Here is a 24,746-nt window from a genome sequence, read left to right on the forward strand (position 1 = left end):
TTGCCGAGATGCGGCCACTTCTGGGGTGGGGCGCTGGGGCTGTGTATACACGGATTCCTCTTCCCTTGCTGAGATACGGCCACCTCTGGGGTGGGGCGCTGGGGCTGTGTATACACGGATTCCTCTTCCCTTGCTGAGATGCGGCCACATCTGGGGTGGGACGCTGGGGCTGTGTACACACGGATTCCTCGCCTAGTGCTGAGATGCGGCCACCTCTGGGGTGGGGCGCTGGGGCTGTGTACACACGGATTCCTCGCCCGGTGCTGAGATGCAGCCACCTCTGGGGTGGGGCACTGGGGCTGTGTACACACGGATTCCTCGCCCGGTGCTGGGATGCAGCCACCTCTGGGGTGGGGCGCTGGGGCTGTGTACACACGGATTCCTCTTCCCTTGCTGAGATGCGGCCACCTCTGGGGTGGGGCGCTGGGGCTGTGTACACATGGATTCCTCGCCCGGTGCTGGGATGCAGCCACCTCTGGGGTGGGGCGCTGGGGCTGTGTACACACGGATTCCTCGCCCGGTGCCGAGATGTGGCCACTTCTGGGGTGGGGCGCTGGGGCTGTGTATACACGGATTCCTCTTCCCTTGCTGAGATGCGGCCACCTCTGGGGTGGGGCGCTGGGGCTGTGTACACACGGATTCTTCGCCCGGTGCTGAGATGCAGCCACCTCTGGGGTGGGGCGCTGGGGCTGTGTACACACGGATTCTTCGCCCGGTGCTGAGATGCGGCCACCTCTGGGGTGGGGCGCTGGGGCTGTGTACACACGGATTCTTCGCCCGGTGCTGAGATGCGGCCACCTCTGGGGTGGGGCGCTGGGGCTGTGTACACACGGATTCTTCGCCCGGTGCTGAGATGCGGCCACCTCTGGGGTGGGGCGCTGGGGCTGTGTACACACGGATTCTTCGCCCGGTGCTGAGATGCAGCCACCTCTGGGGTGGGGCGCTGGGGCTGTCTACACACGGATTCTTCGCCCGGTGCTGAGATGCGGCCACCTCTGGGGTGGGGCGCTGGGGCTGTGTACACACGGATTCCTCGCCCGGTGCTGAGATGCGGCCACCTCTGGGGTGGGGCTCTGGGGCTGTGTATACACGGATTCCTCGCCCGGTGCTGAGATGCAGCCACCTCTGGGGTGGGGCGCTGGGGCTGTGTATACACGGATTCCTCGCCCGGTGCTGAGATGCGGCCACCTCTGGGGTGGGGCGCTGGGGCTGTGTACACACGGATTCCTCGCCCGGTGCCGAGATGCGGCCACCTCTGGGGTGTGGCGCTGGGGCTGTGTACACACGGATTCCTCACCCGGTGCTGAGATGCGGCCACCTCTGGGGTGGGGCGCTGGGGCTGTGTACACACAGATTCCTTTTCCCTTGCCGAGATGCGGCCACTTCTGGGGTGGGGCGCAGGGGCTGTGTACACACATATTCATCGCCCGGTGCTGAGATGCAGCCACCTCTGGGGTGGGGCGCTGGGGCTGTGTACACACAGATTCCTCTTCCCTTGCTGGGATGCAGCCACCTCTGGGGTGGGGCGCTGGGGCTGTGTACACACGGATTCCTCTTCCCTTGCTGGGATGCGGCCACCTCTGGGGTGGGGCGCTGGGGCTGTGTACACACGGATTCCTCGCCCGGTGCTGAAATACGGCCACCTCTGGGGTGGGGCGCTGGGGCTGTGTACACACGGATTCCTCTTCCCCTGCTGGGATGCAGCCACCTCTGGGGTGGGGCGCTTGGGCTGTGTATACACAGATTCCTTTTCCCTTGCCGAGATGCGGCCACTTCTGGGGTGGGGCGCTGGGGCTGTGTACACACGGATTCCTCTTCCCTTGCTGAGATGCGGCCACCTCTGGGGTGGGGCGCTGGGGCTGTGTACACACGGATTCCTCTTCCCTTGCTGAGATGCGGCCACCTCTGGGGTGGGGCGCTGGGGCTGTGTACACACGGATTCCTCGCCTAGTGCTGAGATGCGGCCACCTCTGGGGTGGGGCGCTGGGGCTGTGTACACACGGATTCCTCGCCCGGTGCTGAGATGCAGCCACCTCTGGGGTGGGGCACTGGGGCTGTGTACACACGGATTCTTCGCCCGGTGCTGAGATGCAGCCACCTCTGGGGTGGGGCGCTGGGGCTGTGTACACATGGATTCCTCGCCCGGTGCTGGGATGCAGCCACCTCTGGGGTGGGGCGCTGGGGCTGTGTACACACGGATTCCTCGCCCGGTGCCGAGATGTGGCCACTTCTGGGGTGGGGCGCTGGGGCTGTGTATACACAGATTCCTTTTCCCTTGCCGAGATGCGGCCACTTCTGGGGTGGGGCGCTGGGGCTGTGTATACACGGATTCCTCTTCCCTTGCTGAGATACGGCCACCTCTGGGGTGGGGCGCTGGGGCTGTGTACACACGGATTCCTCTTCCCTTGTTGAGATGCGGCCACCTCTGGGGTGTGGCGCTGGGGCTGTGTACACACGGATTCTTCGCCCGGTGCTGAGATGCGGCCACCTCTGGGGTGGGGCGCTGGGGCTGTGTACACACGGATTCTTCGCCCGGTGCTGAGATGCGGCCACCTCTGGGGTGGGGCGCTGGGGCTGTGTACACACGGATTCTTCGCCCGGTGCTGAGATGCAGCCACCTCTGGGGTGGGGCGCTGGGGCTGTCTACACACGGATTCCTCCCCCGGTGCTGAGATGCGGCCACCTCTGGGGTGGGGCGCTGGGGCTGTGTACACACGGATTCCTCGCCCGGTGCTGAGATGCAGCCACCTCTGGGGTGGGGCTCTGGGGCTGTGTATACACGGATTCCTCGCCCGGTGCTGAGATGCAGCCACCTCTGGGGTGGGGCGCTGGGGCTGTGTACACACGGATTCCTCGCCCGGTGCTGAGATGCAGCCACCTCTGGGGTGGGGCGCTGGGGCTGTCTACACACGGTTTCCTCGCCCGGTGCTGAGATGCGGCCACCTCTGGGGTGGGGCGCTGGGGCTGTGTATACACGGATTCCTCACCCGGTGCTGAGATGCGGCCACCTCTGGGGTGGGGCGCTGGGGCTGTGTACACACGGATTCCTCGCCCGGTGCCGAGATGCGGCCACCTCTGGGGTGTGGCGCTGGGGCTGTGTACACACGGATTCCTCACCGGGTGCTGAGATGCGGCCACCTCTGGGGTGGGGCGCTGGGGCTGTGTACACACAGATTCCTTTTCCCTTGCCGAGATGCGGCCACTTCTGGGGTGGGGCGCAGGGGCTGTGTACACACAGATTCATCGCCCGGTGCTGAGATGCAGCCACCTCTGGGGTGGGGCGCTGGGGCTGTGTACACACAGATTCCTCTTCCCTTGCTGGGATGCAGCCACCTCTGGGGTGGGGCGCTGGGGCTGTGTACACACGGATTCCTCTTCCCTTGCTGGGATGCGGCCACCTCTGGGGTGGGGCGCTGGGGCTGTGTACACACGGATTCCTCGCCCGGTGCTGAAATGCGGCCACCTCTGGGGTGGGGCGCTGGGGCTGTGTACACACGGATTCCTCTTCCCTTGCTGGGATGCAGCCAGCTCTGGGGTGGGGCGCTGGGGCTGTTTTCACACGGATTCCTCTTCCCTTGCTGAGATGCGGCCACCTCTGGGGTGGGGCGCTGGGGCTGTGTACACACGGATTCCTCTTCCCTTGCTGGGATGCAGCCACCTCTGGGGTGGGGCGCTGGGGCTGTGTACACACGGATTCTTCGCCCGGTGCTGAGATGCAGCCACCTCTGGGGTGGGGCGCTGGGGCTGTGTACACACGGATTCCTCGCCCGGTGCTGGGATGCAGCCACCTCTGGGGTGGGGCGCTGGGGCTGTGTACACACGGATTCCTCTTCCCTTGCTGAGATGCGGCCACCTCTGGGGTGGGGCGCTGGGGCTGTGTACACACGGATTCCTCGCCCGGTGCTGAGATGCGGCCACCTCTGGGGTGGGGCGCTGGGGCTGTGTATACACGGATTCCTCGCCCGGTGCCGAGATGTGGCCACTTCTGGGGTGGGGCGCTGGGGCTGTGTACACATGGATTCCTCGCCCGGTGCTGGGATGCAGCCACCTCTGGGGTGGGGCGCTGGGGCTGTGTACACACGGATTCCTCGCCCGGTGCCGAGATGTGGCCACTTCTGGGGTGGGGCGCTGGGGCTGTGTACACACGGATTCCTCGCCTAGTGCTGAGATGCGGCCACCTCTGGGGTGGGGCGCTGGGGCTGTGTACACACGGATTCCTCGCCCGGTGCTGAGATGCGGCCACCTCTGGGGTGGGGCTCTCGGGCTGTGTACACATGGATTCCTCTTCCCTTGCTGGGATGCAGCCACCTCTGGGGTGGGGCGCTGGGGCTGTGTACACACGGATTCCTCGCCGAGTGCTGAGATGCAGCCACCTCTGGGGTGGGGCGCTGGGGCTGTGTACACACGGATTCCTCTTCCCTTGCTGAGATGCGGCCACCTCTGGGGTGTGGCGCTGGGGCTGTGTACACACAGATTCCTCTTCCCTTGCTGAGATGCGGCCACCTCTGGGGTGGGGCGCTGGGGCTCTGTACACACGGATTCCTCGCCCGGTGCTGAGATGCGGCCACCTCTGGGGTGGGGCGCTGGGGCTGTGTACACAAGGATTCCTCTTCCCTTGCTGGGATGCAGCCACCTCTGGGGTGGGGCGCTGGGGCTGTGTACACACGGATTCCTCGCCCGGTGCTGAGATGCGGCCACCTCTGGGGTGGGGCGCTGGGGCTGTGTACACACGGATTCCTCTTCCCTTGGTGGGATGCAGCCACCTCTGGGGTGGGGCGCTCGGGCTGTGTATACACAGATTCCTCTTCCCTTGCTGGGATGCAGCTACCTCTGGGGTGGGGCGCTGGGGCTGTGTACACACGGATTCCTCTTCCCTTGCTGAGATGCGGCCACCTCTGGGGTGGGGCGCTGGGGCTGTGTACACACGGATTCCTCGCCCGGTGCCGAGATGCGGCCACCTCTGGGGTGGGGCGCTGGGGCTGTGTACACATGGATTCCTCTTCCCTTGCTGGGATGCAGCCACCTCTGGGGTGGGGCGCTCGGGCTGTGTATACACAGATTCCTCTTCCCTTGCTGGGATGCAGCCACCTCTGGGGTGGGGCGCTGGGACTGTGTACACACGGATTCCTCTTCCCTTGCTGGGATGCAGCCACCTCTGGGGTGGGGCGCTGGGGCTGTGTACACACGGAGTCCTCACCCGGTGCTGAGATGCGGCCACCTCTGGGGTGGGGCGCTGGGGCTGTGTACACACGGATTCCTCGCTGAGTGCTGAGATGCGGCCACCTCTGGGGTGGGGCGCTGGGGCTGTGTACACACGGATTCCTCTTCCCTTGCTGAGATGTGGCCACCTCTGGGGTGGGGCGCTGGGGCTGTGTACACACGGATTCCTCTTCCCTTGCCGAGATGCGGCCACTTCTGGGGTGGGGCGCTGGGACTGTGTACACACGGATTCCTCGCCCGGTGCCGAGATGCAGCCACCTCTGGGGTGGGGCGCTGGGGCTCTGTACACACGGATTCCTCGCCCGGTGCTGAGATGCAGCCACCTCTGGGGTGGGGCGATGGGGCTGTGTACACACGGATTCCTCTTCCCTTGCTGGGATGCAGCCACCTCTGGGGTGGGGCACTGGGGCTGTGTACACTCGGATTCCTCGCCCGGTGCTGAGATGCGGCCACCTCTGGGGTGGGGCGCTGGGGCTGTGTATACACGGATTCCTCTTCCCTTGCTGAGATGCGGCCACCTCTGGGGTGGGGCATTGGGGCTGTGTACACACGGATTCCTCGCCTGGTGCTGAGATGCGGCCACCTCTGGGGTGGGGCTCTGGGGCTGTGTATACACGGATTCCTCTTTCCTTGCTGAGATGCAGCCACCTCTGGGGTGGGGCGCTGGGGCTGTGTACACACGGATTCCTCTTCCCTTGCTGGGATGCAGCCACCTCTGTGGTGGGGCGTTGGGGCTGTGTACACACGGATTCCTTGCCCGGTGCTGGGATGCGGCCACCTCTGGGGTGGGGCGCTGGGGCTGTGTATACACGGATTCCTCTTCCCTTGCTGGGATGCAGCCACCTCTGGGGTGGGGCGCTGGGGCTGTGTACACATGGATTCCTCGCCCGGTGCTGGGATGCAGCCACCTCTGGGGTGGGGCACAGGGGCTGTGTACACACGGATTCCTCTTCCCTTGCTGGGATGCGGCCACCTCTGGGGTGGGGCGCTGGGGCTGTGTACACACGGATTCCTCACCCTGGCTGAGATGCGGCCACCTCTGGGGCGGGACGCTGGGGCTGTGTACACACGGATTCCTCTTCCCTTGCTGGGATGCGGCCACCTCTGGGGTGGGGCGCTGGGGCTGTGTTCACACGGATTCCTCGCCTGGTGCTGAGATGCGGCCACCTCTGGGGTGGGGCGCTGGGGCTGTGTACACACGGATTCCTCACCCTGGCTGAGATGCGGCCACCTCTGGGGCGGGGCGCTGGGGCTGTGTACACACGGATTCCTCGCCCGGTGCCAAGATGGCAGGGGCGGCAGGGACACACACAGAGCAAGGCCCGTCCCCTCCAGCAGGGGGCAGAGAGAGCCCAGCCCAGAGCCTGCACCCGACACCTGCCTTCCGTGTCAAGGGGCGTGGTGGAGGCCTGTGATTGATGGGATCTAAGCCCCACCCCCTGCTGGCAATCGGGTCGATAAGGACGAGGCCCGCAGCAAATTCTTTTGCATCCTTCCCAAAACCACAGGCTGGCTCCGAGCCAAGCGTCCGGGAGGAAGCAGGGTCTCTGCCGTTGCTCCCGTACACCCCTGTCCCGCGCTCGGTGGGCCTGGCTCTGGATGCTCCTGCCTGTGGTTGGAGCTGGTCCGAAATCGGGGATTATTTTCCTGGTGAAAAATTAGACGTTTTCCCCCCCTGAGTTTCGGCACTGAAATTGTTCTGGTTTTCCGACGGAAAATGCAAAATATCCTAGGAAAGGAGAGACTCGGCCTGCCAAAATACCCCGCAGTGTTCTCGTGGAGGGTTTCACGGAGTCACAGGTTGTGCCCACACTTGGGCCCCGTGCGGTCCGTGGGGGGCACCCCCTTCAGTGAAACAGCCCTTCTCGGGGGTCCGCTCTCTCTCAGGGGTTGAGCCCCTCCGCCTCCTGGAGCCGCACCTCTCCGAGCCTCAGCACGCCTGTTTCTCGCCGTGGGCCCCCCTCTTCTGTCCCCCTCTGGCTGGAACCGGCTGGTCAGGTCACTGGGGTCCTCTCTCCGCAGCCCATTGTCCTCCCGCTGGCCAGAACCGGCTGCGACTCCCGAGCTGGGCCTCCCAGTCACCAGTCGCTGGGGTCTCCATTCTCCAGGCCATTGGCCGGGGTCCCAAGTTCCCTCGCCGGTCCTGTGTCCCAACAAACTCCCTCTCCCATCCCCTCGGTCAACCAGCAACACCCAGGGAAACTGAGTCCCACCCACTCGGCATGCAAACCATAGGAAAAACAAGGAAACTCCCCACTTCGTCACAGAGGGGGAAAGTTTGGCTGGCCAATGATCCAGGAGCCCTACTTGTGGTTGACGGGCTGGACTGGGAATCAGAACGCCTGGGTTCGATTTCTGGTGCTGCCGCAGACTCGCTGCGTGACGGAGCGGGAGTCGCCGAAGGCAAGGCGGTCGAAAGCTGCTGTGTGATTGACCCACCCCAAGGGGGCTGAATACGAACTCGGAATCAGGGGTAGCCCTGTTAGTCTGTAGCCACAGAAACAAGGTGCCACCGGACTCCTCGTCTTTTTGAACACAAACTCGTCACTTTTGAAAACGGTGCCTTGAATTTGCGTGCCTCAGTTTCCCTCGGTGAAATGGGGAGAAATGACCCTTCCCTGCATTGCAGCGGGGCCGGTGAGGGTGGACCTCCAAATGCATGCAAGGAGCTGGCCCAGCCCAGCTCTCTAGGGACCGCGAGTTCACTAGTGGGCTTGGGCGGGAGGGAAGGCACGTTCGTTTTGAGTTTGCAAGGCAGCGACGGCAGGACGGGAGAGGAAGCGCAAACCCCTTGCCAGCTCGGGGGGAGGCAGGGACCGTTCACACCGGCACGGGGCTGGGGTTGGAACTTGTGGGCGCAATCTCTGTGTCTGTCTCCCCCCAGGCACGCCGGGACGCCCGCGTTTCCCAGCGTAAGACCCCCTGCACCGCAATGCAGCGGTGCCCACGCTAGGGGCTCCCTCTGTGGCTAATGCCGCTAGCGCCCACCAGAGCGGACCTACGGGAGAGGGGGCAGTTGTGGAGAGAACAGTGGGGGTGTGTCTGGGGAGGGGGCGGACCGTGCCCAGAAGGGGGCAATGGGGGACATCCTGGAGACGGTGGGGAGTGGGGGGCGCATGTCCCAGAAGGTATGGGGCGTGTCTGGGAGGGCTAATGGGTCACATCCCAGAGAGGATGGGAGGACATATCTCAGAGAGTGTGGGGCATAGGTCTCGGGGCCGGTGGGGGGTGTCCTGGAGATGGTGGGGGTGCATGTCTGGAGGAGGGCAGTTGCGCCCATCCCAGAGAGCATGGTGGGGGGCGAGGGGGGGGGCGGTCAGTGGGGTGTGTCCCAGAGAGGCTGGGCGGGGATTGGGGTGCAAGTAATCTAGAGGGGCGGAACAGCCCCTCGGCCGCAGCCTGACCCACCTCTCTCCCCCGCAACCCGACAGAGCAAACGGCCCCAGGAAGCCATCGACGTGTGCACGGAGGCTCACCAGCGGGACCCACGCAACATCTTCATCCTGCGTGACAGGGCCGAGGCCTACATCCTCAACGAGGAGTTCCAGCGAGGTAGGGCGCGGCCGGCCGGAGGTCTTCGCCCGGCGGCCGGCCCGAGCGAGAGCAGCCCGGTCACCGGCCCTTCCTTTGGGGAACCTTCAGGAGACTGGAGCAGGGCCAGCTCGAGAGCCGGGCGCCCTCCCCGCATTCAACCCGTGCGGTCTCGCCCCGTCCTCCCAGCCACCCGCAATGCTCTGGCCACAGCCCTCGGGGAAGGCTGGCAGGCGGTGCGGCCAAGCGGCTTGAGCACTGCCCTGGGGGTCGGGGCTCCTGGGCTCTATCCCAGGCCGGGGACAGGAGTGGCGTCGAGGGGGTTAGAACGGGGCGGGTCTGGGAGTCGGGACTCCTGGGTCCTGTCCCAGCTCTGACAGGAAGGTGGGGTAGGGCCAGTGTGTCTGGGGGCATATCCTGGAGAGGGTGGGGGGGTGCATGTCTGGGAGCCAGGACTCCTGGGTTCTAGATCAGCTGAGGAAGGGGAGTGGTGTGGTGTATAGTGCGTTCGAGGGGGAGGGGTATTTTTGTCCATATTTTTCAATAGAAAATTTAAAAAGAAAAATTGGCAGAAATCGAGATGAAAACTGGTACCTCCTGGGTGATGTAGTTCTGGGGCTGGGGGCCCTTGTCGGACTACATAGCCCATGATGCTCTGCAGTCATCCCTTGCGGAGACAGGCGGGATCGCCTCCTGGGAACTGTAGTTCGGGTTCCTTATGAGTCTGGGGTGCCTGGTTAAAGGACATCTCCCACGGCCCACACCACAGTCTTCCAGATGGGCAGTGGGGCATGGCGGGAGCTGTACTGGGAGGTGTCCTGCTCCCCTCGTTCCCTCTGGGATGGGCCCCCGGGACAGACTCCGCCTTCCATGAGACCCCTCTGCCAGGGGCTCCCATGATGCACTGTTGCGGCTCAGCAAGAGGAGAGGCCACGGTGCATCGTGGGAGTGTACCTCATGCCCTCTGTTGGGCTGCATCTCTCACGATGCGCCATGACCGCCGCTTTTGGAGAGGCAGTGCCCAAGGGAACTCTGTGGCCGTGGTGCATCTTGGGAGCTGTAGTTCCCCGGGGGCAGCCCGGCCCACAGAGGAGAACCAGGCTCCCGAGGCGCCCGGACTACAAGCCCCAACAGCGGCGCGTGCCTGGCAGTCGGCCGCGACGGCTCTGGGCTGGTTCCTCGGCGAAGGGCGCCGTGCGGGAATTCGGGGCACGGCGTGAGGCAGCTCTGCTTGGTTCACAGCGGTGGAGGATTACCAGGAGGCCAAGGAGTTTGACGGGGAAAACGAGGAGGTGAAGGAGGGGCTGGAGAGAGCCCAGAAGCTGCTGAAGCAGTCAAAGAAACGGGACTACTACAAGATCCTGGGGATCCGGAGGTGGGTGTCATTTCCCAGGCGGGGGTTTGAACCAGCAGGATGGGATCTCCCCAGCCAGACCCCAGGGCTGCCCGGAGCCCTCAGGGGGCTTGTGGGACCCACCCCCCAACGGGAAGGCATTTGAGGAGCCCCGGGCCATGAGGAAGTGGGGATCGGTACGACGGAGCCCAGAGTTTCACTTCATTTCCAGTCTGAATTTTGTCCCGCTTCAACATCCAGCCGTTGGTTCTTCGACCTTTGTCTGCTAGATCAAAGAGCCCGGTTTTGGTGCCCCATGGAGGTCCTTCTAGCCTGCGATCAGGTCCCCTCCCGCTTCGCCTTCTCGGCGTTAGCCTAAACAGACTGAGCGGGCTATAAAGCGTGGAGGTTTTTCGGTCCTTTCATCATTCTTGCGGCCCTCCCCTCCGGTTTGTCGACGTCCTTGTGGAACTGGGGACCCCAGAACTGGACTCTCCGGTGGCCTGGCTAGTGTAGACAGGGCCCCTGCTTGGCCCATCCGCTGCCATGTTCTTACACCACCTGCTTGGCCCCCACCCCCAGGAACGCCAACAAGCAGGAGATCATCAAGGCCTACCGGAAGCTGGCCCAGCAATGGCATCCCGACAACTTCCAGTCCGAGGACGAGAAGAAGGAGGCGGAGAAGAAGTTCATCGACATCGCAGCCGCTAAAGAGGTCCTGACAGACCCAGGTAAGGCCCGGCCGGGGGTGGACGAACAGACGGGCTGGTGCGTGGAGTGCCCGAGACTCACCCAAGAGCCCCTGGCATAGCTACCCTCCGAGGGCCACGTGGTCCCCCAGTGTCTCCGAGACTGGGCCCCTGTTTCCCACCGGGGCTCTCGGCACATCAGACTCCCGAGAGGGGCTTTTCCTGCTCAGGGAGCCCCAGAAACAGCGAAGCCAGGCAGAAGCCGTCAGTCACCTGGCACAGAGCGCCGGGCGGTGGTCGGGTTAGTGGGGACAAGCCAAGAAAGAGTTCCTATAGGCGGAGACACCCTCCCCGGAGAAATCGCATTCTCCTGGGGCCCCGTGTCGGTCTCTCTGTATGTTCTTGGTCCCCCCTTAGTCCCCAGACACACCCGGGTTGCCTCTCCTTTGGGGGTTGATGTCTGGCCACAGGTGCCCACTCCGGGCCTGGAGCATCCCCTTAGTGCCCTGGGAGAAGTGATCTCTTCCCAGCCAGTGGGGAGCAATGCCTAGTGGGTAGGCGCAGGTCCTAAACGTTACCCCGAATCCCCTGCTTCACCACGCCTTTTCCTTCCAGACATGCGGCAGAAGTTTGACTCCGGAGAGGACCCCTTGGACCCCGAGAACCAGCAAGGGGGGGGAGGGCACCCCCACCAGTGGCCTTTTGAGTTTAACCCCTTCGGCTCTGGCAATTTTCACTTCAAATTCCACTTCAATTAGCTCGGGGCGGGAGGAAGAGCTCCGGACTGCGCGTCGAGGGGAGACCGGGGCTGATGGTCTCTCCTGTAGACTCCTGCACGGGCCCCGGAGTCGCCTCCCACTCATCGTGTCAAATGTGTCCTGCCACGTTTCTTTCTGGGCTGGGAACGGGGGCATTTACTTTCCCCGTGACCTGCAGAGAGGTAGAGAATGAGATGGTTTTGCCGCCTCTCTATGGTGTCTCAAGAAGGCCTGCGAGGATCTCTCTTTCTATGCTGAATTTCCCGGAGAACTAATTGGATTCTCTCCGTCTGTGCATCCCATCTTCGGCCCTGGAGCGAGACATGCACCTAGCCCCCCATGCTTTCCCTTCATCCAGCTGGGCATCAGTTTGAATTCCGATCCTCTCAATCTCTTCTCGTCTGTGGTGTGCGACGGCTAACGCCCAAGGCACGCTTAGGAGAAAAGCGGTCTGCGCTGAAGGTTCGGCGCGAGGGTTGATTGGAAATTGCCCATCAAAAGGAGAATTATTGGCCCCGGGTGTGACTGGGGTGTCTGCCACAGGGAAACTTTTTGGGAAATGCGTCGGCCTTTGGTTGGAAAAACAAACGCATGCCTCAAAAATGAAAAATTTTCAATTTGGACTCATGGGAGTTGTCATTCAGGGGGCTTCATGCCTCCTGTGGGCTTGGCCTGCCTCTCCAGTAATGCAGCAGGGGCTCCCATACTGCACGGAGGCAGTGGTGCATCATGGGAGATGTAGTCCAGCCAGGGCATCTGGGCTACAGACCAGAAAGGGGGCACGAGGTGCCCGAACTACATCCCCCATGAAGATGTCAGCACGTCCGAGTCAAAAATCGGTCGGCTTTTGAATTTTCGCTAGGAAATTGAAATTGTCCTGCAGGAAAATTGAGACAAAACCACTTTTTTATTTCTTCATTTTTTTTTTGAGATTTTTCTTATACCCGTCTCCCTTTTTTCCAAGCCCACCCCCATCACGTCATCGGGGGGGCTGAGAGAGCACGGGACCCCCAGAGCCGACCTCCAAGGAGCCCTGTAAAGCAAGTGAAAGCCAGCCAGCCATTTCTGCTCGATGTGTGTGGTTTACAAACCAATCAGAGTCCCTTGGGGGAAAAATATGTGCTGGATTATTTATTAGTATTTTTTTAATGAACCAAAAAAAGCCTTTTGTCCCCCTAAGAAAATCTCCCTTGCACAGGGATGAGCTCTTGGTGAAAACTCACCCAAATTCCTGGAAAACCGGCTCTTTCCTGATATATTTTTCACAGAGAAACAAAATTTGTTTCCCCGTCTTGGCAAAACCCCTCCCAGGCCTTTGCGTAGCTAAAAAAGACCTAGCCCCGCTAATGTTTCCCTTTTTCGCATCCCTTTCGGTGGGCTAAGCGGTTCTTTACTCCTGGCTGTACGAGGACTCTGTTAATTTCTGTCAGGGCTGATGAAAGGCCAAGCAGGAATTTTAATTCGGTTAACGATCATTCCCACCCTCCGTGCTGCTTGCTCCCGCCCCCCTCTGGCTGGTAACGGTGCAGTCGGTCCCGCTGACGTTTTATAACTGACCTGGATTTATTTTCTCCCCCGTTGGCTCTTTTAGAGATACGATTTTTAACATTGATTTCTTTTCAGGAGTGGGTTGTAATCATTGCACAGGCAAGGGGTGGCAGGCGCCGCCCCCAAGGTTGGGATTAAAGTTCATATTGCAAACAGGGTCCCATTTTCCCTTTCCCTCTTTGGGCTCAGGCCTGCTCGAGCTGGGATGAAAGAGGAGGAACGGAGGTTTGCTTCTTTATGGAGGCCTGAAAGGGTTAACTTTGGTAATCTTAGTAGCCTCCGGGCTCTGGTGTCTTTTTCCTGCAAGGGGGTGGGGAGGTGTGATGCTGGTTGTGACTTTCTGGCTCTGCCTGGCCCAGGGGGAAGGGTAGCTCTTTAACGCCGAGAACTTTTCTCCCACCTGTGTGTTAGGCCTTTGAGTTAGTTGTTGGCATGAAACAGGCCTGCCCCCCTCCCAAGTACGGGGTTAAAGGCCCTGACCAAGATCTGCAAACGGGGCCGGGGGGACCTCTGGCATTTAGTGCATGAGCAGAACCCTGGGCACAAAGAACATTTGGGGTCGCACCTCCTGCTCCTCGTCTTCCCCCCCCCCCCAGACCCCACCCCTGGCCAGGCCGGGGAGCCCCGCACTCTCCCCTGGCCTGGGGGGGCCAGGCATGTGAGCTGGAGCTCCCTGGGCAGCTCTTACCAGCACTGGGCCAGGGGGCAGGACCACAGTTCCCCGCCCCCCCCCCAATTCTACCCAGGGGCCGGCGCTCCCGCAAATCAGCCGGGGCCCGGGCCTTACTCATCCCCGTGCCCCAGCCGCTCCTGCCCAAGCTCCAAGCCGCACCCCTGTCATTGCTCCCCCAGCAGTCCCGGCTTACCGTAGCTCCCCACCGTATTCACCAGCTGGGGCTCCGGCCTCCCCCCCAGGGAACACTGGGCCTTTGCGTTCAAACACCTTTATTTTGTACAAAACAGGCGGGAAAGTCTGGCTCTGCACGTCCGCCTCTCCCCGGCCCCCCGCGAGCTCCAGGCGGCCGAAGAGCGCGGTGCCGAGTTTGCGGCAGACTCCAGCCGCCTCTGCGCCTCCTGGAACGGCCCAGCCCCACGGCGCGCGACCAGGGCGGGGAAGGCCGCCCTCGCTTCCCGGTGGGACCGAGCCGCTCCCCTCCAAGCCGGTCCGCCGGCAGCGCTGGGCCCCCGCGGGTTTTCAAGCTGGTGGGGGAAATGATCAACACGCCCACCCCACCCCACCCCCGGGAAATCGCAGCCACGTTCCGGAGCCGAGCGGTTGCCGATCGAGTTCATCGAAAACGCCAGCGTCTCCCCGTTTTGTCTCCGCTTGGACTTGAACGAGAATCGGCCTTTCCAGCCAAAACCGTGGAACTTCCCCCTTTTGACGTTTTCTGACCCTCTTTAAAAAAACAAAAATCCCCCCTGTCCCCCCCCCCCCAAAAAAAAAACCCAGGGCAATGAAGCGGAACCGACCCCTTCCGCAAACAGTTTCGTTTTCCGTGCGTCGGCCTTTTCCCATGGGGAAAAAAACTCTCATTGAAAAATTCCTCTTTGCACCGGGAAGCGCGAATCTAGACTCATGCTTCAGGGCTTCACGGGGTTGCCGCTAGGGTCAGGAAGGTTCCCGGCCCAGCCCCCACTCCACCTCCCGCTGTGCCCAATGAGCCAGGTGCATCTTGGTCCTGTCCCCCCCCCCCGCCCCCCAACTTTCTCCGAGGCAGCAGGGATGGGCCACAGCTGCAGATGAGACACTGGCCCGAAACCCCTCTTTCCAGCTGCCTGGCTGCTCCCATGCTCCGGGTCCAAGCGATCACGGGCTTTGGGGTCAGGAAGGACTTCCCCCCCCAGTCAGATGAGCAGGGACATTGTGGGGGGGGGGGGGTTGGGGGTTGTTTTTTCTTTTTGTCTTCCGCTGCTCGCCCCCTCGGATCCTGGCGTGGCGACCGACCGGAGTCTTCTGGCCTGGCAAGTCGTCAAACGGTCCTGCCCCTCTCCGGTTCCCGGGGCTCAGCCAGGCGCCGGGGGCGGCGGAGTCCGGTGCAGGGTGGGAGAGGGGGAGGGGGACTTGGGGTGGGTGTGTGTCCCCCCCCCCCCGTCCCCACCCCTAGACGTAGGCGTTCTTGCCGTATTGCCCGCCGGTGCTGGCGTCGGACCCTCTCCGCAGGCGACTGGGGCCGGCCTTGGGGAGGGCGTAGTGGAAACTGGCGGGACACAACGGGGAGGGCTGGGGTCACACGCACGCCCAGCCGGAGTCCTGGGGGCCACCAGGCCCGGGCTGGGGGGAGCTCCCCCCACCCCTCCTCTGCTGCAGGGCAAGGGCCCTGCCCCGGGATCACAGGGCCCTGCCCCGGGATCACAGGGCCCTGCCCCGGGATCACAGGGCCCTGCCCCGGGATCACAGGGCCCGCCCCGGGATCACAGGGCCCTGCCCCGGGATCACAAGACCCTGCCCCGGGATCACAGGGCCCTGCCCCGGGATCACAGGACCCTGCCCCGGGATCACAGGACCCTGCCCCGGGATCACAGGACCCTGCCCCGGGATCACAAGGCCCTGCCCCGGGATCACAGGGCCCTGCCCCGGGATCACAAGGCCCTGCCCCGGGATCACAGGGCCCTGCCCCGGGATCACAGGGCCCGCCCCGGGATCACAGGGCCCTGCCCCGGGATCACAGGGCCCTGCCCCGGGATCACAAGGCCCTGCCCCGGGATCACAGGGCCCTGCCCCGGGATCACAAGGCCCTGCCCCGGGATCACAGGGCCCTGCCCCGGGATCACAAGGCCCTGCCCCGGGATCACAGGGCCCTGCCCCGGGATCACAGGGCCCTGCCCCGGGATCACAAGGCCCTGCCCCGGGATCACAGGGCCCTGCCCACCGTTACCTCTTGTCCTGCGAGGACGGGGTGCAGCAGGACCCCAGGAGGCAGCCGCCCCCGACGATGGCCAGCAGGGACCCGCTCCAGCCCACGTACAGTGCCGGGCCGATCTCGTACCTGCAGGGCGGAGAGACCGGGGGCAGGGGGGTCAGGGCCGTGGGGCGGGATCCCCCCCCTGCTGCCCCCCAGGCCAGCCCAGCCCAGCCCAGCCCGCCGGACTCACTTGGTGCCGGGGAAGAGGGGGTCGAAGAAGTCGCGGGTGATGTTGAAGGCGTACCAGGAGAGCGCCACCATCCCGCACAGCCCTGGGGGGGAGAGGGGAGACGTGAGCGCCTCGGGGGGCGGGCCCGCGACCCCCACCGCCCCGGTGCACAGCACCGGGGCTGTTCCCTCCCGCCAGGGCCCAGCGGGGGCAGAGCCAAGGCACCCCACCATGGGGCTGTTCCCTCCCCCCAGGACCCCTCGGGGGCGGATCGGGGACGTGGCCAGAGCACCCCACATTGGGGCTATTCCCTGCCCCCCAGGGCCTATCGGGGGCATAGCCGGAGCACCCCACCCTGGGGCTGTTCCCTCCCCCTCGGGCCCATCGGGGGCGAAGCGGGGACCTGACCAGAGCTCCCCACATTGGGGCTATTCCCTGTCCCCCAGGGCCCATCGGGGGTGGATCAGGGACATGGCCAGAGCACCCCACATTGGGGCTATTCCCTGCCCCCCAGGGCCCATCGGGGGTGGATCGGGGACATGGCCAGAGCACCCCACATTGGGGCTATTCCCTGCCCCCCAGGGCCCATAGGGGGCAGAGCGGGGGCATGGCCAAGGCACCCCACCCTGGGGCTGTTCCAGGGCCCGTGGGGGCGGACCGGGGGCATGGCCAAGGCACCCCGCGCTGGGGCTGTTCCCTGCCCCCCAGGGGGCGGATCGGGGGCACTGCAAGGCGCTCACCCCCCAGGATGAACATGCAGCCCCCAGCGGCCGCCATCTTCCCCTTGACTGCGGGGTTCCCGTTCGCCACCTTGGTGCACTTCATCCCCACCACGCTGCAGACGATGGCCAGGAAGCCGAAGAGCAGGGCTGTGATCATCAGGGCTCGGCAGGCCTGCAGGTAGCCTGGGGGGGGGGGGGGTACAAGGAGGAGGGGGGGGGCTGAATAGCTGAGAAGTTGTGCATTGCCCCTCTCCCCCCCGCCCTGGGTCTAGGAGAGGGGAGACCCACGGGGCTTCGGGCCAACCCGAACTCTTTGCAACTGAGCAGCGGAAAGCGCCGCGGAAGAGCGAGACCTCCGCGTGCCTCAGTTTCCCCATCTACAATGGGACTCGGGGGATTCGCCCCCTACCTGACAGGGTCAATACAACCAGGACGGGGGCGGCGGGGGGGGGGGGCGCTCAGGTATCTACGCCAGACCGGGGTAAAAAAACCCGCATGCCACCCAGATCCCTGTGGACCCGGCGCGGGAAGCGGGGTTCACACGGTCCAGACGCCGGTTCGGTGGCTTCATGTGAGCGCGACCCGCCTCGCCGGTGGGTCTCGGCGGGCATCGGGGGCCCCCGCTGGCCCGGGCGCCGCCCAGATCCCCCGAGAGCCGGGCCCTGTTGGCCTGGATCCTGCCTAGACCTGAACCCAGAACCGGGCCGCAAATGCGATGTGGACTCGGCCACACGGCGCCGGCGCAGGGACCCGACCGGGGACGGTTCCCGTCGGAGCGGCCCACGGGGCGGGGAAGCGGTGGTCGGTTGGGACGGGCCCCGGTGGGGAGCTGCGCTCTCCCCCCACTCAGGGGGCAAATCCACTGAACTTCACAACATGACCCCCCCCAACCCACCGTCCCCCACTCCTGGGTTCTCTCCCCGGCTCCGGGAGGGGAGTGGGGGCCGGTGGGTCTGAGCAGGGGGGCTGGGAGCCAGGACTCCTGGGTTCTCTCCCCGGCTCTGGGAGGGGAGTGGGGGCTGGTGGGTTAGATCAGGGGGGCTGGGAGCCAGGACTCCTGGGTTCTCTCCCTGGCTCTGGGAGGGGAGTGGGGGCTGGTGGGTCAGAGCAGGGGGGGCTGGGAGCCAGGACTCCTGGGTTCTCTCCCCGGCTCTGGGAGGGGAGAGGGGGCTGGTGGGTCAGAGCAGGGGGGGCTGGGAGCCAGGATTCCTGGGTTCTCTCCCCGGCTCTGGGAGAGGAGTGGGGGCTGGTGGGTTAGATCAGGGGGGCTGGGAGCCGGGACTCCTGGGTTCTCTCCCGGGCTCTGGGAGGGGAGAGGGGGCTGGTGGGTCAGAGCAGGGGGGGCTGGGAGCCAGGACTCCTGGGTTCTCTCCCCGGCTCCGGGAGGGGAGTGGGGGCTGGTGGGTAAGAGCAGGGGGGGCTGGGAGCCAGGACTCCTGGGTTCTCTCCCCGGCTCCGGGAGGGGAGTGGGAGCTGGTGGGTCAGAGCAGGGGGCGCTGGGAGCCAGGACTCCTGAGTTCTCCCCCTGGCTCTGGGAGGGGAGTGGGGGCTGGTGGGTTAGATCAGGGGGGCTGGGAGCCGGGACTCCTGGGTTCTCTCCCTGGCTCTGGGAGGGGAGTGGGGGCTGGTGGGTCAGAGCAGGGGGCGCTGGGAGCCAGGACTCCTGAGTTCTCCCCCTGGCTCTGGGAGGGGAGTGGGGGCTGGTGGGTTAGAGCGGGGGGGGGCTGGGAGCCAGGACTCCTGGGTTCTCTCCCCGGCTCTGGGAGGGGAGTGGGGGCTGGTGGGTTAGAGCAGGGGGGGGCTGGGAGCCAGGACTCCTGGGTTCTCTCCCCAGCTCTGGGAGGGGACTGGGGGCTGGTGGGTCAGAGCAGGGGGGGCTGGGAGCCGGGACTCCTTGGTTCTCTCCCCGGCTCTGGGAGGGGAGTGGGGGCTGGTGGGTTAGATCAGGGGGGCTGGGAGCCAGGATTCCTGGGTTCTCTCCCATCTGTGGGGTCGGGGGGACCCTGTTTGGACGCAAAATGTAACTCTTACCACCCTGAGCACATCTGCCAACCCCCCGCCCAGGGTCCAGACGCCTGGCAGCGGGTGTGAGGGCAGGGGATGCCCAGCGGGCACCAAGCCCCAAGGCGTCGGGAGCTTCCACCCCCCTTGGGACACCTGCCAGGGCCCGGGGCCTGCGGCCAGGCTCCCGGCGTTCGCCCTGGCGCCGGGGCTGAGCCGTGCGCGCCTGGCTGGGGAGTGGGCACCGGCCCAGGGCACCTCACCAGCCCGGCTGGCGACCCCTACCCAGCCCGGCTGGCGACCCCTACCCAGCCGCTCAGGGGGGCTTTCTTTCCGTTCAGCTCTTAAGTGTCCAGCCCCACTGCACGGAGGGGGAAACTCAGGCAGGGGGGAGCCTATGGCAGGAGTACAGATAGAACCCAGGAGTCCTGGTTCCCAACCCCACCCCCACCCCCGCTCTAACCACCAGCCCCTACTCCCCGCCTGGAGCCAGGGAGAGAACCCAGGAGTCCTGGCTCCCAAGCTACCTCCACCCCAATCCTCTAGGCGCGTTTCCACCTTGGGCTGAGATACTCCCGGGGAGGGGGCGGGGGCAGAGACTCAGCCCCTCTCCCCGATTTACTATCTGCTTGGGCAGCTGTCAGGAGGCGCAGGGGGCCCACAGGGGGTGGGGGAGGTCCCGGCTCTGCAGGGGGGGGCCTCCGGTCCCGGGGCGCACGGGGAGGGGAGGGGGGTCCCGGCTGTGCAGAGGGGAGCCTCCGGGCCCAGGACGCACGGGGAGGGGAGGGAAGCGGGGTACCGGCTCTGCGGGGTGGGGGGCTCCGGCTCTGCAGGGGGACTCCGGGGCGCACGGGGAGGGGAGGGGAGTCCCGACTCTGCAGGGGGGGAGCTCCGGTCCCGGGGCGCACGGGGAGAGGAGGGGGGTCCCGACTCTGCAGGGGGGGAGCAACGGGCCCGGGGCGCACGGGGAGAGGAGGGGGGTCCCGACTCTGCGGGGGGGGGCTCCGGGCCCAGGGCGCACGGGGAGGGGATCGGGGTCCCGGCTCTGCGGGGGGGGGCTCCGGGCCCGGGGCGGGGAGCGGGGTCCCGGCTCTGCGGGGGGGGGCTCCGGGCCCGGGGCGCACGGGGAGGGGAGCAGGGTCCCGGCTCTGCGGGGGGGGGGGCTCCGGCTCTGCAGGGGGACTCCGGGGCGCACGGGGAGGGGAGCGGAGTCCCGACTCTGCAGGGGGGGAGCTCCGGGCCCGGGGCGCACGGGGAGGGGAGGGCGGTCCCGGCTCTGCGGGGGGGGGGGACTCCGGGCCCAGGGCGCACGGGGAGGGGAGGGGAGTCCCGACTCTGCAGGGGGGGAGCTCCGGTCCCGGGGCTGCCGGGGAGGGGAGCGGGGGTCCCGGCTCTGCGGGGGGGGAGCTCCGGGCCCGGGGCGCACGGGGAGGGGAGCGGGGTCCCGGCTCTGCGGGGGGGGAGCTCCGGACCCGGGGCGCACGGGGAGGGGAGGGGTTCCCGGCTCTGCAGGGGGGGAGCTCCGGTCCCGGGGCGCACGGGGAGGGGAGCGGGGTCCCGGCTCTGCGGGAGGGGGGCTCCGGGCCCGGGGCGCACGGGGAGGGGAGCGGGGTCCCGGCTCTGCGGGGGGGGGGCTCCGGGCCCGGGGCGCACGGGGAGGGGAGCGGGGTCCCGGCTCTGCGGGGGGGGGGGGCTCCGGGCCCAGGGCGCACGGGGAGGAGAGGGGGGGTCCCGGCTCTGCGGGGGGGGGGCTCCGGGCCCGGGGCGCACGGGGAGGGGAGCGGGGTCCCGGCTCTGCGGGGGGGACTCCGGGCCCGGGGCGCACGGGGAGGGGAGCGGGGTCCCGGCTCTGCGGGGGGGGAGCTCCGGACCCGGGGCGCACGGGGAGGGGAGCGGGGTCCCGGCTCTGCGGGGGGGGGCTCCGGGCCCGGGGCGCACGGGGAGGGGAGCGGGGTCCCGGCTCTGCGGGGGGGGCTCCGGGCCCGGGGCGCACGGGGAGGGGAGCGGGGTCCCGGCTCTGCGGGGGGGGAGCTCCGGACCCGGGGCGCACGGGGAGGGGAGGGGTTCCCGGCTCTGCAGGGGGGGAGCTCCGGTCCCGGGGCTACCGGGGAGGGGAGCGGGGGTCCCGGCTCTGCGGGGGGGGGGGCTCCGGGCCCGGGGCGCACGGGGAGGGGAGCGGGGTCCCGGCTCTGCGGGGGGGGAGCTCCGGACCCGGGGCGCACGGGGAGGGGAGGGGTTCCCGGCTCTGCAGGGGGGGAGCTCCGGTCCCGGGGCTACCGGGGAGGGGAGCGGGGTCCCGGCTCTGCGGGGGGGGGCTCCGGGCCCGGGGCGCACGGGGAGGGGAGCGGGGTCCCGGCTCTGCGGGGGGGGGCTCCGGGCCCGGGGCGCACGGGGAGGGGAGCGGGGGTCCCGGCTCTGCGGGGGGGGGGGGCTCCGGGCCCGGGGCGCACGGGGAGGGGAGCGGGGTCCCGGCTCTGCGGGGGGACTCCGGGGCGCACCGGGAGGGGAGGGGAGGGGGTCCCGGCTCTGCGGGGTGGGGGGCTCCGGGGCGCAGAGGGCGGGGCGGGGGGGTCCCCGTTACCGGTCACCCCCAGCATGGAGGGGAAGCCCCAGCAGTTGTAGACGCCGGTGGAGTCGGTGGCGCAGCTCTGCCAGAGGTTCTCGAAGAGGGTGGAGGTGGTGATCACGTTGCCCTCCACCGTGGACACCCGCCAGTAGCTGTTGGGCAGCGTCACCCCCAGCAGCGCCCAGCCAAAGGAGCCCAGGAAGAAGCCCCCGGCCTCCACCGCCGCGGCCATGGCGCGCCCAGGGCGCACGGGGAGCAGGAGCGCACGGGCAGGGGCGCACGGGGACTGGGGCGAGCGGCGGATGGCTCAGCCCGGAGCCGCCAGCCGGGTAAAACCAGAGGCGGCCTCTTGACGTCAGGGCGGGATAACGGGGCCGAGCAGCGGCTAACGGGGCGGGGTAGGTGCGTGAGTTGGGCCTGGGGGGTAGGGGACGGGTTTGCGCACCCTCTGCGTGGATCTCTGGCTCTCGCTGGGTGTGGGCGACCCCCCTCCCCCAGCTATGAACGTGAGCCAGGGAGAGAACCCAGGAGTCCTGGCTCCCAAGCTACCTCCACCCCAATCCTCTAGGCCTTACTTAAGAGCGTTTCCAGTTTGGGCCGAGATACTCCCGGGGCGGGGGCGGGGGGCAGAGTCTCAGCCCCTCTCCCCGATTTACTATCTGCTTGGGCAGCTGTCAGGAGGCGCCCGGGGCCCACAGGGGGTGGTCCCGGCTTTGCAGGGGGGCTCCGGGCCCAGGGCGCACGGGGAGGAGAGGGGGGTCCCGGCTCTGCGGGGGGGGCTCCGGGCCCAGGGCGCACGGGGAGGAGAAGGGGGTCCCGGCTCTGCAGCGGGGGGGGGCTCCGGGGCGCAGAGGGCAGGGCGGGGCGGGGGGGGTCCCCGTTACCGGTCAGCCCCAGCATGGAGGGGAAGTCCCTGCAGTTGTAGACGCCGGTGGAGTCGGTGGCGCAGCTCTGCCAGAGGTTCTCGAAGAGGGTGGAGGTGGTGATCACGTTGCCCTCCACCGTGGACACCCGCCAGTAGCTGTTGGGCAGCGTCACCCCCAGCAGCGCCCAGCCAAAGGAGCCCAGGAAGAAGCCCCCGGCCTCCACCGCCGCGGCCATGGCGCGCCCAGGGCGCACGGGGAGCAGGAGCGCACGGGCAGGGGCGCACGGGGACTGGGGCGAGCGGCGGATGGCTCAGCCCCGAGCGGCCAGCCGAGTAAAACCAGAGGCGGCCTCTTGACGTCAGGGCGGGATAACGGGGCCGAGCAACGGCTAACGGGGCGGGGTAGGTGTGAGAGTTGGGCCTGGGGGGCGGGTTTGCGCACCGTCTGCGTGGATCTCTGGCTCGCTGTGTGTGGGCGTCTCCCCTCCCCCCAGCTATGAACGTGACTCAGGCCTCTCCTAGAGCTGGGGAGAGAACCCAGGAGTCCTGGCTCCCAGCCCCCCCTGCTCTAACCCACTAGGCCCCACTCCCCTCCCAGAGCCGGGGAGAGAACCCAGGAGTCCTGGCTCCCAGCCCCCTCTGCTCTGACCCTCTAGATTCGACTCCATTCCCCTCCCAGAGCCAGGGAGAGAACCCAGGAGTCCTGGCTCCCAGCCCGCCCCCCTGCTCTAACCCACCAGCCCCCACTCCCCTCCCAGAGCCAGGGAGAGAACCCAGGAGTCCTGGCTCCCAGCCCCCTCTGCTCTGACCCTCTAGATTCGACTCCATTCCCCTCCCAGAGCCAGGGAGAGAACCCAGGAGTCCTGGCTCCCAGCTTGCCTGACCTAGGTGATCACATGCCACAGCATGATCCCCGCTTCCCGCCCCCCCCCCCGGAGCCTGATCCCACAGCATCCCATCCATCCCTCTCGCAGGTCAAGTTGATCTTCACCCAGGCTGTAATGGGCTTGAGTCTGGCCCCTTTGACTCCAGCCCACTGAGCTCCATCGGTCACAGCTCATTCCCAAACTACCCCGCCAGGAGCTGCGGCCTCTCGCCAGCCTCCAGCATGGCCCCCGTGCAAGGAAACCCCTTTCTCTTTGCGCCAGGCTCCTAGGAACCTGCCCCCGAGGGCAGCCCCTTCTGGGGTGGAGTGCAAAATCTGTGGCCGAGGGCGGAAGGAGCGGGACAGGCTTGCTCCTGCAGGGAGAGCCGGGAGGCACACTCCCTTGCGATAGCCAAGGACACGATAAGCTTCTCTCGGGCTGCGTTCCAAACTGGCATAGACCCCGAGCGCACACTCCCCTTTCTGTTGATGCCCGCCACTCAGGGAATACCCACCTTTCCTCTTGGGAGGCCGCCAGCACCGGACGAGGAGCGGTGGGCTGGGCAGCGGTCTCCCCCGGATGCATAGTTGGAAAGGGGCTGGTGCATTGCACAATCCCCGAGGCATACGCTTGGCTTGGCAAGGGCAACAGGACGCTAGGTTCTGGGCCGTGACAAAGGGCGATTTCTCAGAGCCAGTGCCAACCGCCGGCAGCTGAGTCTGCCCGGGTTCAGCCAGAGAATAAGAGGCAGTTGATCCCGACGGGGAGGCGGTTAGCCATCAGAGGGTGTCACGCATTTGTGTGCAACCTATTGGAAAAACAAGAAAATCCCCCACTTCGTCACGGCGGCATTTATTTCTCCAACCCTCCCGAATCAAGCCCCCGTCCAATCCATATTTCTCCCGAAACCTGGCACTGCTCAGAGGCAAGACGCCTTTATGCCGGCCTGGGCCCAGAGAGTTTTCCCAGCCTTCCTCCTCTGAACTGGACAAAGGCCAGAGGAGACGCCAATGCCTGCCTCGGTTGCCCTGGGTCTCTCCAGCCTGGCAGGGGTTACCCGAACGTAGCAGTGCCCAGCTAACCAGAGGGCAGAGCAGGCCGCTGCTGCCTTTCCCACCCACTTGATTGCCCATCGAGGTGGGGGCAGGGACAGCTCAGTGGTTTGGGCATTGGCCTGCTAAACCCAGGGTTGTGAGTTCAATCCTTGAGGGGGCCATTTGGGGCCTGGCACTGCAGGGGGTTGGGCTAGACGACCTCCTGAGGCCCCTTCCAGCCCTGATCTTCTACGATTCTTTCTGTGGGGCTAACCGGAGCTGGAGTTTCCCAGCCTGGCAAACACAGCTGTTGGTCTCTCTGCTTTCGTTTGTGCAGTTCGGGTGTGGCCTGTCCTGGGTAAAGTTGGGATAGGCCTGTTATCCCCAAATGCTCAGCTCCAGTCATAGAATCATAGAAGATCAGGGTTGGAAGGGACCCCAGAAGGTCATCTAGTCCAACCCCCTGCTCAAAGCAGGACCAATTCCCAGTTAAATCATCCCATCCTGCCAGTCGCATCCTGTCCCATCCTGCCAGCCA

At 66.1% G+C, this 24,746-nt stretch overlaps 2 protein-coding genes across 7 annotated transcripts in view; one reads left to right on the top strand and one right to left on the bottom strand.

Moving 5' to 3' along the window:
- LOC140904235 (dnaJ homolog subfamily C member 3-like) overlaps window positions 1-14,638 on the top strand; it is a 26,290-nt gene extending 11,652 nt beyond the window's left edge. Inside the window, exons 9-12 of one of the 2 annotated variants that reach the window (XM_073326690.1) lie at window positions 8,652-8,772; window positions 9,994-10,126; window positions 10,667-10,815; window positions 11,389-14,124. In XM_073326690.1, coding sequence (XP_073182791.1) covers window positions 8,652-8,772; window positions 9,994-10,126; window positions 10,667-10,815; window positions 11,389-11,531 — 546 coding nt within the window. In that variant the 3' untranslated portion in view covers window positions 11,532-14,124. Of the gene's footprint in view, window positions 1-8,651; window positions 8,773-9,993; window positions 10,127-10,666; window positions 10,816-11,388 lie in introns of both variants that reach the window. The other variant, XM_073326691.1, reaches the window with a different exon arrangement.
- On the bottom strand, window positions 14,008-22,837 carry CLDN15 (claudin 15). 5 transcript variants are annotated; one of them, XM_073326734.1, is made up of 5 exons: window positions 22,328-22,833; window positions 16,895-17,059; window positions 16,176-16,257; window positions 15,959-16,069; window positions 15,163-15,280 (listed from the first exon to the last, which is right to left on the bottom strand). In XM_073326734.1, exons 1-5 carry the CDS (start codon window positions 22,542-22,544, stop codon window positions 15,184-15,186), a joined length of 672 nt encoding a protein of 223 aa, XP_073182835.1. In that variant the 5' UTR covers window positions 22,545-22,833; the 3' UTR covers window positions 15,163-15,183. The 5 variants fall into 5 exon arrangements, with proteins under 5 accessions (XP_073182833.1, XP_073182832.1, XP_073182835.1 ...); XM_073326733.1 differs by lacking the exon at window positions 22,328-22,833 and adding an exon at window positions 21,459-22,304; XM_073326732.1 differs by lacking the exon at window positions 16,176-16,257 and having other exon boundaries at window positions 14,008-15,280; window positions 22,328-22,837.
- Window positions 22,838-24,746: the final 1,909 nt, after the last annotated feature.

The sequence above is a fragment of the Lepidochelys kempii genome, chromosome 28 (genome assembly GCF_965140265.1).
Source record: "Lepidochelys kempii isolate rLepKem1 chromosome 28, rLepKem1.hap2, whole genome shotgun sequence".
Lineage (NCBI taxonomy): Eukaryota > Metazoa > Chordata > Testudines > Cheloniidae > Lepidochelys > Lepidochelys kempii.

Bases quoted from the DNA above. Each gene is read 5' to 3' on its own strand.
- CLDN15 (XM_073326732.1), bottom strand. From the start codon at position 22,544: ATGGCCGCGGCGGTGGAGGCCGGGGGCTTCTTCCTGGGCTCCTTTGGC. The intron at 17,060-22,327 runs GTAACGGGGACC...CCCCCCCCCCAG, and splicing joins CTCCATGCTGGGGCTGACCG to GCTACCTGCAGGCCTGCCGA. The intron at 15,281-15,958 runs GTAACGGTGGGC...GTGTCCCGCCAG, and splicing joins CCGTCCTCGCAGGACAAGAG to TTTCCACTACGCCCTCCCCA.